General features: G+C 48.1%; 1 protein-coding gene across 11 annotated transcripts in view; it reads right to left on the minus strand.

Moving 5' to 3' along the window:
* Window positions 1-233: 233 nt before the first annotated feature.
* Window positions 234-12,134, minus strand: part of ubap2l (ubiquitin associated protein 2-like) — a 76,423-nt gene continuing 64,522 nt past the window's right edge. For 10 of the 11 annotated variants that reach the window (XM_067975955.1, XM_067975964.1, XM_067975962.1 and 7 more), the window contains 6 exons: window positions 11,866-11,947; window positions 10,124-10,341; window positions 8,274-8,379; window positions 5,621-5,694; window positions 4,306-4,494; window positions 234-1,131 (listed from right to left, as the gene is read on the minus strand). In XM_067975955.1, the coding sequence (XP_067832056.1) occupies window positions 1,033-1,131; window positions 4,306-4,494; window positions 5,621-5,694; window positions 8,274-8,379; window positions 10,124-10,341; window positions 11,866-11,947 (768 nt within the window). In that variant the 3' untranslated portion in view covers window positions 234-1,032. The remainder of the gene's footprint in view (window positions 1,132-4,305; window positions 4,495-5,620; window positions 5,695-8,273; window positions 8,380-10,123; window positions 10,342-11,865; window positions 11,948-12,134) is intronic. The other variant, XM_067975965.1, reaches the window with a different exon arrangement.

Below are 12,134 nucleotides of genomic sequence, written 5' to 3' on the forward strand. Positions count from 1 at the left end.
AGTCTATCTAACCTCTTCCTATAAGTCAAACCATCAAGTCCCGGTAGCATCCTAGTAAATCTTAGGATACAGGCAGCAGAGTTTTGGATGCACGCAGCACCTCGACCACGCACTCTGGCCGAGATCGGATGCGGTCAAATAAAGCTTCCCAGAAGGGTCCGGGGGGGCGCGCTCCTGAGTTCGTAAAGCGAGAAAACTCATCGACTTGCAACAGAACGTTGAGGCCTGGCAGCTGATATTAAAATACGCACATCACTTTGTGACTTTTATTTATATTCAGTTAATACCACGGTTCCTCAAGTCAGTGACCCCGGGAAGTCGGACTGCACAGAAGAGAAAAAAAAAATAATATAGAATACTTACAGTGGCGTACGATCGTCCAAAAACAAAACTTAAAAGAAAATAACCCTGTAAAAAGTTGTCCAATGCACTTCCGTTTTTTTCTTTTTATGTCATGAAATTAATTACAAAAAGCCATTGAGAGCAGGTGAGAAACCGGGTCCGTCTACAGTTCTTTGTGTTTTTTATATATACACAAGAGATACATCATTCACTGAATTGAAACACAGTACAAAAAAACACCCCAAAGAAGCCATATAAGACCACATTGTTCATTTCACTTGAAGTCCTAAAGAAAGGGGAGGGGGTGGGAGGTGAGGGGAGAGGGGAGAGGGGGTTTAAATCAAAATCGCAGTAGGTGTTGTAACTCCTTCATTGGGAATGGGGTGGGGTTTGGGGGCGGGCGGGATGGATGGGGTAAAACAAACAAGCATCTCGTAATCTGAACGCAGAAAATAGGAGAAATTACAAACTCTATATTACATACAACAGTAAAGGTGGGCACCACAGACAACGCAGAGCTTTTTAAAAAAACTTCGCTATTTAACTTGCACTGATGTCTTTTTTTTTTTGTTAAGTGTAGACAGACCACAGCGTTGGGTGGGTTTCACGGCCACACTTGTAACTTAATTTTCTTTTTCCGTTCTTTAAAGCGAGATATGTTTTGCAGGGGGAGGGGGGGGGGGCCTCGGCTCAGTTGGGACCCCAGTAGCCGGAGCTGTTGTAGGCGGATTTATTCGCCTGGGCCTTCTGCTGAATGCTGCTGGCTTGAGTGCGCTGTCCCGTTCCACTCTTTTTAAAAGAAAAAAAACACACAAAAAAAATTACTTTATTCTTCCTACAAACATTTCCAACAGCCAACACCCCCCACCCCGACACTCCAGCCATTATCTGATGAGTACCACCTGTACGGATAGACTCCCTTCTTGCCAGCCAAAAAACAAAAAAAAAAATTAGGACCCATGTATAAAATGCCTCCATCATTGTGCCGAGCGGGAAATTTGATTTTAATGTGCATCCACTGATATCTCTTTTACAGACTCGGTCTCCTTAAGGCACAAATGTCCTTTGGGTTCAGCGTTGACATCCACATCCATCAACAAACGACCAGAAGTGCAGGGAAGAGCCACAGGGCTGATCCCTGGTGATAGGGGCCTGACATGAGGAAAGACCGGTGAGAGTCCTTGGCCTCGACAGGGTAGATGCTGAGAGGTTGTTTCCCCGGGCTGGAGAGTCTGGAACTAGGGGGCATAGTCTCAGGATAAGGGGTCGGCCATTTAGGACTGAGATGAGGAGGAATTTCTTCACTCAGAGGGTTGTGAATCTTTGGAATTCTCTACCCCAGAGGGCTGTGGATGCTCAGTCGTTGAGTATACTAAGTGACCAACGCATGGAATGGACACCCGGATAGAGTAATAGAGGTGAAAACTTTAATCAATTAAGAAGCAAGGAGGTTATGATGAACCTTATAAAAAGACAGCTTCGGCCACAACCGGAGCAGTGTGTCCAATTCTGGGCACCTCACTTTAGGATGTGAAGGCCTTAGAGAGGGTGCAGAAAAGATTTACTAGAACGATTCCAGGGATGAGGGACTTCAGTTACGTGGATAGACTATAGAAGCTGGGGTTGTTCTCTTTAAAGCAGAGAAGGTGGAGAGGAGATTTGATAGAGGTGTTCGAAATCATGAAGGGTCTAGACAGAGTAGATGGAGAGAGACTGTTCCCATTGGCGGAAGGGGCGCGAACCAGAGGACACAGATTTAAGGTGACTGGCAAAGAACCAAAGGTGACATGAGGAAAAACTTTTTTTTAAGCAGCGAGTGGTTAGGATCTGGAATGCACTGCCCGAGGCAGATTCAATCATGGCCTTCATAGAGGAACTGAATAAGTACTTGAAAGGAAAAAAAAATTGTAGGGCTATGGGGAAAGGGCAGGGCTGGGACTAGCTGGATTGCTCTTGCACAGAGCCGGCACGGACTCGACAGGCCGAATGGCCTCCTTCTGTGCTTTAACCATTCTATGAATTGGATGCTGCAATGGGGAACCTCAAAAGGTCTTTCTGGGTGAGTGAACCAAGATGGAGTTCCTCATCTGTAATTATCTAGTGATCAAGTGCTTGTGTGTGTTGAGCACTGTGGAAAGTACCCTGCCTTCCCACACACACCACACCGTTATCTATCGCAGAGGGTGAAAAGCTTTGAGAATCCCACCAAGAGTCTGCCTACCGAGGTGGTGGACTCATGTTGGGGCGTGGTACCTTGGGGACCGGCACCCGGCATGTGTTCTCTCTATGTCATCTCACGCAAGCAACCATTTTTCATAGACAGGTTATTCGGCTGTGGGTAGCATCATTGTTAGGTGGGTCCGACACCCACACTCTTTCCAGTAGGAATGATGTATAAACGGGAATCCTGTCACATTCCTCCAGACCCATCCCAAATGGCCATCCTTCAATGCATTAGCCCATAAACAACTGGGCACCATGGCTATTTTGTCACGAAGGGCATCACAGTTGAACCTCACGCAACATCCACTTTCCTGGGTGGCTATTCGGGAGAGGAAACTGAGCCAATTTTTCTTCCTGTCTAGTGGAGGGATATAATTAGGTTAAATGCAGCACCTCCGCACTGCCTTGGCTGAGAGATCACAGCTCATTTGTGGTCCAATTCCGCTCAATGTACAATTGAAGCTTCGAGAAAAATTAAGATTAATTTACTCCGCTAACACAGTTATGGATCCATGGCAATTAATTCATGCATTCCAAGTTGAAAAGCTATTAAAAAGAGCTGAGCTGCCAGAAGTAGATTGTGTACAATGAAGAACTGTGCACTAATCTCACACAATGACTTCAGTCTCTGTAGCGGAAGGGCAGGCAATCTCCAGTCGACAGGTAGTCAAGCCTGACCAGTCCGATAACTGATCTCACTGACGCAGAAACATACCAGTGACGAGCCCAGAGGGCTGGAGTCCCACTCCCAAACAATATTTCACATTGCCCAGTTTCTGGTTGGATAGCAGGGGAGGGGGAAAGCTGGGGCAGCCATCAACACTGATCCAGTACTGCAAATCAAACAAGCCCAAGTAACTCTGTACACTCAGGCAGAGGAGCAGAAAATATTGAGGGGAAGCAAGCGAGCACGAGAGAACAAAACTGCATTTATATAGCGCCTTTCACAACCTCAGGTCGTTACAAAGCACTTTACAGCCAATGAAGTACTTTTTGACGTGTAGTCACTGTTGTAATGTAGGAAATGCAGCAGCCAATTTGCACACAGCAAGATCCCACAAACAGCAATATGATAATGACCAGATAATCTGTTTTTAGTGATGTTGGTTGAGGGATAAATATTGGCCCAGGACTCCGAGAACTCCCCTGCTCTTCTTCCAATAGTGGCACGGGATCTTTTACGTCCACCTGAGAGGGGCAAACCGGTCCTCTGTTTAACGTCTCATCCGAAATACACCACCTAAGACAGTGCAGCACTACCTCAGTACTGCACTGGAGTATTGCCCTAGATTTTGTGTTCAAATCTCTGGAGTGGGGCTCGAACCCACGACCTTCGGAGTCAAGAGGCGACAGTGCTACCCACTGAGCTACGGCTGACGGGAGTTAAGAACAGGGCCACTGTCCCAACGAGCAACCCCCTCCTTTAATCCCCTTCTCTCTCTAGAAACCCATCCAAATTCGCCTGAACCCAATTATGATTTTTTGGTAACTTATTCCATGACTGATTTAACACTAGAGTGTAAAGGTTACACTGACTTGCTGTCTTACTCTACTTCCTGAATTTTTTTTTTAAAAATAAAAGAACTCGTGCCCCCTGGTATTTGAGCCCTTCCCTACAGTGAACAACTCGCCCAGATCAAACTCTTCCACCCCCGCCTCTTTCATAGCCCTGAAAACTTCAGCAGTCTCCTTCCCTCTTAGCTTCAACTCGTCAGTAAGGAGTACGGGACGAGCTCTCACCTGGCCATCCTGTTGGAGATGCAGGATCTGCGAATGCATCTGCTGTTGGTGAGGTGTCAGGATGTGCATGAACGGAGGAGGATACCCAGCAGCGGTGGCTGGGTTCACGGGGCCCCCGCTCCCCAGAGCGGAGGGCAGGTTGAACGAGGCTGCTGGGGTTCCAGTGTGAAAGCCCTGCTTCTCGAAAGACTGGAGCAGAAGGAAACAAAAAGATGTCAAACGGCAGGTCAGGAGCTACTGAATTCTCTCCTCCCCCACCACTTCTTCTTTTTCCAATTGGAGTGCCCATTTCATGCCTTGCTGCAAATTCCCAATTCCATCACCGAGATCAGCAAATTAGTGCTGCTAACCTTGCACCCACCAGCAAAAGAACAGTGACTTTCCCCATTGCAGACGTACATTTATTTAGGGTCTTAAGTCCCTTAGAAATGTCCCGAAATGCTTAGCAATAAAATTACTTTGAACAGCAGTGAGTTATTATGCAGGCAAATGCAGCAGCAATTATGCACTCCAGCAATGCCCTAAAAGCAGCAATAAAACGTTGATTGAGCATAGAATGCTGGCCAGGACATGGGAGAACTGGCAGATTTACAACTTACCAAGACACTGGGACTACTCCCTGCTCTCCTCTCCATTGTGTCATAGGACCTTTTACGCCCACACAAGCAGGTGGCAGGGCTTGGTTTAACATCTTACCCAAAAGATGACATCTCCAACATGGCAGCACACCCTCAAGTCCTGCATCGGAGTGTCAGATTATGGGCTCAAGTCCATGGTTGGACTTCAACTCACAAGATGAATGACCAGTTAGTGTTTTTTTTTGTTCTGATGAAAGGTCATCGACCTGAAACGTTAACTCCTGTTTTTCTCTCTCCACAGATGCTGCCCGACCGGCTGAGTGTTTCCAGCATTTTCTGTTTTTATTTCAGATTTCCAGCAGCCGCAGTATTTTGCTTTTGTTTTTAAAAAGTGTTTTTTGCGTTGAAAATTAGAAGGAAGATATGCATTCAAGACACCACCACCACACTCCAATTACCTTGTCTTTCAAGGTACCCAAAGGTGTTCCTTGCTTAAAAGGAAGGGCAGGCAGCCCATGAGCCTCCTAATGCCAACTGGAACTTCAGAGAAAGCCTACACTTTCCCCACTGTTGCTTTCTGGCCCTCGACAACTCTCACTTGATGCGGAGATCGTGACCTCCAGAAAATTAGGACACAGACTCACATCCGACTTCATGGCCAAGAATTTTTTTTAAAATATAAAAACAAACTGGTTTCAGGCATCTTCTGAACGTTGTCACAGCTTTAAAACACTTACCTGCTGGGTCTTACTGTACACAGATCCTGAGATGTCTGGGACACCTGTGTTGCTTGAGGTCACTGACACACCAGCTAAAAGGCCAAAAAAAATGCAATAAATATATAACAAACCTGTTCTGTCATTTTACCTTTCCCTACAGCCTTAAAACAACTTGAATTTATGTAGCGCTTTTAATGTAATAAAATGTCCCAAGGCGCTTCACATGAGCTTTCGAGGCACATAAGGAGATTTTAGGACAGGTGACCAAAAGCTCGGTCAAAGAGGTAGGTTTTAAGGGGCGTCTTAAAGGAGGAGAGAGAGGCGGAGAGGTTTAGGGAGGGAATTCCAGAGCTTAGGGCCTAGGCAGCTGAAGGCACGGCCACCAATGGTGCAGCGATGGAAATCGGGGATGCGCAAGAGGCCAGAATTGGAGGAGTGCAGAGATCTCGGAGGGTTGTAGGGGCTGGAGGAGGTGACAGAGATAGGGAGGGGGAGCGAGGCCATGGAGGGATTTGAACACGAGGATGAGAATTTTAAAATCGAGGTGTTGCCGGACTGGGAGCCAACGTAGGTCAGCGAGCACAGGGGTGATGGGCGAACCGGACTTGGTGCGAGTTAGGATACGAGGCAGCAGAATTTTGGATGAGCTGAAGCTTATGGAGGGTGGAAGGCAGGCCAGGGGAGCGTTGGAATAGTGTGTCTGGAGGTAACAAAGGCATGGATGAGGATTTCAGCAGATTAGTTGAGGCAGAGGCGGAAACAGTGCAAACATCATTAGCTATTTAATCAGCTACTTCTTGCTGTAGAGTTTGGAATTATGGTGCTGGCACAGAGAAAAGCTATGCTTCTTACAATACTATTCAGACACTGGGAAACAAATTTGAGGGGTCACAACTTGTTCAAACATTTTCAGCTGCACTGAAAGCACTTCTCAGAGCACGCTTTTACATTCAGTTCCGTTTTATCAGGCTCAGCAGGTGGCCGACAAATGTCAGGTCGGGACATTCTGCACAACACAATGGGATTTCACTCCAGTGTGTGTATTTTCAATGGGAATTAGTACCCAAGACTGATGTGGAGATGCCGGTGATGGACTGGGGTGGACAAATGTAAGGAATCTGACAATACCAGGTTATAGTCCAACAGCTTTATTTAAAATCACAAGCTTTCGGAGGCTTCCTCCTTCCTCACCTGACGAAGGAGGAAGCCTCCGAAAGCTTGTGATTTTAAATAAAGCTGTTGGACTATAACCTGGTGTTGTAAGACTCCTTACATTTACCCAAGACTGGGTAGACAAGAGCTACTCAAATTTAAGCTATGCTCACAATGTGGAATCAAGAGTCATGCTGGGAGAGGAGATAGGTATTGAGAAGGCTTTTTAAAAATAAAATATATAGAGGTGAACAGATAAATTGAGAGGTGCAGGAGTTTCGTGAAGCAGTTCCAGAAAGTCGGAGTAACAAATGGGGGGGCACAAGGGCAGAGCTGGAGGAGTGAAGAGAGCAGGAGGAGGTTGTGAAGATAGGGTGGGCGATCCCACCAACAGCAACGAGATGAACGACCGGTTAATCTGCTCTTGGTGCGAACTGAGGGAAGAGTGTTGGCCAGGACACCAGGAGAGCTTGCTGTTCTTCAATGCCTACCTAAAAACGTGGAGGGAGCTTCACTTTAACATCTCATTCGAAGGGTGGCACGTCACACAATGCAGGACTGCCTCAGCAATGGACTGGACTGGGGCTTGAACACACTGCGTGACAGCTTGGCTCAGTTAGTAGCACTCTTAACTGAATCAGTCACCACAAACTAGGGACATTGCAACAATCGATCCCCAAATTCAAAATACTTTTCTTTCCCCCACCTCAATCACCGGCCAGTCCATAACCACCATGATTAAAGCTGACAGCATGAAGCCATGCGCTGAGATATCCCCACAGTTGCCAGGGGAGATGACTTACATTTCAACCTCTTGTTTTAAACCCAGGTCCCAGAGGTGGTCTAAACCCCCAATTTACGAACATGCGACACCCACGGGCAGGAAAAGGCCAGCTGGTCCATCAAGCCTGCCCCACACACCATGATGGCCGGAGCATTGTAATCTCCTGGGAGAGGCAGAAAAAACTCTGGGAAATTCCTCTCCGACCCCCTCAGGCAATTGAAATCAGTCCAGGAGATCACACTGACCAGGTGTCGTCTATAAAGGCACTTGTCTTCCACATAATGCGGTCTCTGCCCCAGTCAACAACCGGTCCAGCTCCCTCTTGAAGGCCGACAGGGCGTCAGCACCCACACCAGCCAGCAACACATTCCCGAGGCTCACTAATCTCTGGGAAAAGACGGCCTGCCTAACATGCAGTCCATCCATACTCGAAGTTTAAACTCGTCCTTGGTCCTCCCCGTTCTGTTAAACTGGACGCTATCTATAAGCACGCTAACCAGCCCTTCAATTATTTTATAGGCCTCGATCAGGTCGCCTCCCTCTCAACGCTGCTCTAAATAGACCAAGGTCCTTGAGCCCGAGTGGCTGAGGTGCTTTAAGCTCGGAATCATTCCCGTAGCTGTCCTCTGGACCGTTTCCAATTATCACCCTCATCTCGGTCACGAGTTTGAAGTTGCCGAGTGCGTTTAACAGTTGGCCAAGCGACCGCGGGATGGGTTGGCGGGCGCCACTCACCGGTGCTGTATCCGTGCGTTCCGTAACCACTCGCCTGCTGAAAGGCGGTTGCCGACGCATTCACGTTAACGTTCACGCCGTGCTGCTTCGACGACGTAGGAGGGACCTGCGGCAAATAAAATGGACCCACACCCCAGTCAGCCAAGCCTGGCATATATCCGCCACCCACCAGACCGTCACACTTTGTCAACAAATACAAATACAATCTTTTAAAACAAAAGACAGTCATTGATCTGCAGCCTGAAATTTACAATTGCCTTGTGAATGAACTTATCTGTATGAAACCATCAACAATCAATCAATCAGCTGGATTGGTAGCTCACAGCAGATTCTTAAAGGGACAATGGTCTTAAAGGGGCAGGCCATGAAAGCAGCTAAACAGGACAAGCATGCTACCAGAAAGCAACTAGACCATTAAGTATTCAATCAATTGCATTTCAAGTAAAGTTCACTTTTGGTGTCAACACTTGAATCCCCAGTGTGTGGTGGAGCCCTACAGACCACAAGATTGCAGGTCAGATTCTTGGTCCGCGCTCAAGAACGGATCTACACAAGGCAGCAGTTTGGGGTACCATGATTAGCCTCAGTGCCCCTGGTCTTGGGTGGAAGGAAAATCACATCAGTCAAAGTCCCTGATGGCTATCCAGTGACTCCTGATGGAAAGTACACGTGCAGAAATCAGGTGAGGATGATGCCCCCCCCCCCCCCCCACCCCCGAAGGTGGACTAGCCCCACACTCTCGGCTTAACACGTGAAGCAGCTGTGAAGAGATACCTCAACAAGTTGTCAGCAGCTACAGCAGAATCAGCATGGTTTAAAAAAAAAAGTTTCTTCAAACAAAGACTGTCCCACTCGGCCACTGATGCAGAATTTTAACTGAGGCCTTTGAGAGAGAGAGATGGGCATTTACTTGGGAAGTAAGGGACGTAAGAGAAAAGGCAGGGCATCGGGATCAAAGGAAATGAAGGGCTGCTGAAGCGTAACAAAACAGCAGAGCAGGCTCAATTGGTCAAATGGCCTACTCCTGTCACTATGAGGTGGTGGGGGGGGGGGGGAAACTTAATTTGTGACACATGTTTTAAGAACTAAGGGGCAGATTTTCCTGTCCCCAAGGGCTATGGGATCGCCCGATTTTCCATCCATTAATTTAAATGTACAGAAAACTGAATGACCTTCCTTCATGGGCATGCGACCTACCCAGCCCGATCTTTATATGATTCCCTGCGCCCAGTGACTCAAGGAGCAGGAGCCGGAAAAACCTGCCCCCCTTACAACTTCACCAAGTAACAACAATTCCGAAAGCAGCGAAAGGCAAGGGATGTGAATATAATGTACGAAAACAAAAGCAAAATACTGCGGAAATCTGAAATTAGAACAGAGAATGCCGCAAACACTCAGCGGGTCAGGCAGCATCTGTGGAGAGAGAAAAACAGAATTAACGTTTCAGGTCATAGAATCGTACAACACAGAAGGAGGCCATTCAGCCCATCGTGCCGGTTCTGTGAAAGAGCTATCCAATTAATCCCACCCCCCCCCCCCACCCCCCAACACCGCTCTTCCCCCATCGCCCTGAAAATTTTTCCTTTTGAAGTCTATAATCCAATTCCCCTTTGAAGGCTACGATCGAATCTGCTTCCACCACCCCTTCAGGCAGCGCATTCCAGATCAAGAATTTCTCCTCGAAACGATGAACCTTTCATCAGAACTGAAACGTTAACTCTGCTTCTCTCTCCACAGATGCGGCCTTGACCTGCCGAGTGTTTCCAGCACGGTCTTGTTCTTATGGGTACAGCGCAGTTGGGTTAGATTTTGGGACGGAGTGGTGGGGGGGCAAAACAGGCAATACTCACAGCAAACATGGCAGGCCCGTACTGAAAGGTGTTGGGGAGGCCGGGGACACCCGCGTAGTACGGCAGACTGGTGTAGCTGTAGCCGGGCGGCAAGGCCGGGTTTAGGAATGTCTGCTGCGTGGTGTGGTGGGTCTGCGTTTGGCTCTGCTGAGGTTGTGCCAGGGTGGTAGCCGGGGCCGGAGAGGACGCGTCCCCTCGGCCAAACTTGGTGAGGTCACCTGCGAAGGGGAGAGAAAAAAAAAAGATAGTGTTATTGATGCTCTGGAGTTTGAGGCTCATTGCAATTTAATCCTGTAAATCCTCTGCATTTTCAACATCTGTTGAGTAAGCAGCTAGCGATATAAAGACAGCGACGCTCAATGAAAATGTCTCAAAAAAAGATAAAGAACTTGCATTTATTTAGCACCTTTCATGACCTCAGGACGTCCCGAAGCGTTTTACAGCCAAAGATGTACTTTTTGAAGTGTATTCACTGTTGCAATTTAGCAAATGCAGCAGCCAATTTGCGCACAGCAAGATCCCACAAACAGCAATGAGATAATGACCCAGATAATCTGTTTTGAGTGATACTGATTGAGGGATAAATATTGGCCCAGGACACCGGGGGGAACTCCCTGCTGCTCTTCACAATAACGGCCGTGGGATCTTTTACGTCCACGGGAGAGGGGCAGATGGGCCCCTCGGTTTAACGTCTCATCCGAAAGATGGAACCTCAAGACAGTGTAAGCACTCCCTCAGTACTGCACTGGGAGTGTCAGCCTGGATTACGTGCAAGCCTCTAGAGTGGGGCTTGAACCTACAACCTTCTGACTCAGGGGAAGAGAGAGTGCTGCCCACTGAGCCATGGCTGACACCCATCAACTTTTCCGGCTGCAGCAAGTAGCTTCCTTGTAACGCTGCACCATTTGTGCTTGCAGGATTATCTGGAGCTAAGTGGGAGGAAGCCTAGTCCCGAATGACCCCTGCAGGTTCTGTTGGTGGGCTGGGCTGGGCTGGATGGTCAATTGTGAACAATGCTCTTGGGCACCATGGACCCACCCGGCGCGGGGATGGGATTACTGAGTCAGCCACAAGAGGGTTGACTTGGTTCCAAACTTCCAGCATGTCATCCTTGACCCCCAAAGGGACCCTCATTACCATAGCAATGTCCAACCTTATGATTTGAGGTGACCAAGGGACAAAAGTAGCACTCGAAAAAGGAGCCATCCGTTATCTATGTCGACCAACCCTCATGCCTCTCCTCTCACCCATTGGGCAAATGCACAATCCTGTGTGGAACCGAGCCACGTAGACCTGAGGTCCACAGTCTGTGCTGACTTAGCTGGGAACTGTGGGTGGGTACAAGAATTAGCCTCAATGTCTCTGGTCTAGAGAAAGGGGCATTTAAAAGAGGCCAGGATCCCTGCTCCCAATTGCACTCTGTTTTGACACCAGGCCAGGACAGGTTAGGGCTCAGCTGCGATGCACCTGGCAGTTGACGCTTACGGCCTGCCTTGCGCGCATGGAGAACGTGAGTGAGGTACCAGAGAGCTGGGGAACCGTACCCTACCAAGAGTCAGCGCCTTCAGGGGAAGAGAGAGTGAAACCTACCAAAACCAATACAAAAAACACAATCTGTAGGGAGCCAACTCAAAAGACAAATACTCCCCCTTTAACATTCCAGGCATCATTTACTAAAAAGGTTTGGGGAGAGATGGGAGGGGGGGGGGGGTGGAGAAAAGGGGTGACCTTAAATCTCTTACCAGAGTATGGATTACTTGTCAGGCTTGCTTCTCTTCCAGTAATTGGGGTCGTAGGAGTGGCGAATGGAATTCCGTAATAGTCCTGAAGGAAAGATCACACAGTTGGACACTTGGTTGGAAGTTTGCGATATACAGGATCACTATATCACGTAAACTAAGACCGGCATATTTTGAAGTAAAACCTCGGGGCCTGGAGGATCAGTGGTTAAACGAGCTGCGCGATCTGGCACCGAGCCACTCGGGCAAAGAAAACGGCAGAGAGGCCGAGT

The sequence above is a fragment of the Heptranchias perlo genome, chromosome 44 (assembly GCF_035084215.1).
Source record: "Heptranchias perlo isolate sHepPer1 chromosome 44, sHepPer1.hap1, whole genome shotgun sequence".
Lineage (NCBI taxonomy): Eukaryota > Metazoa > Chordata > Chondrichthyes > Hexanchiformes > Hexanchidae > Heptranchias > Heptranchias perlo.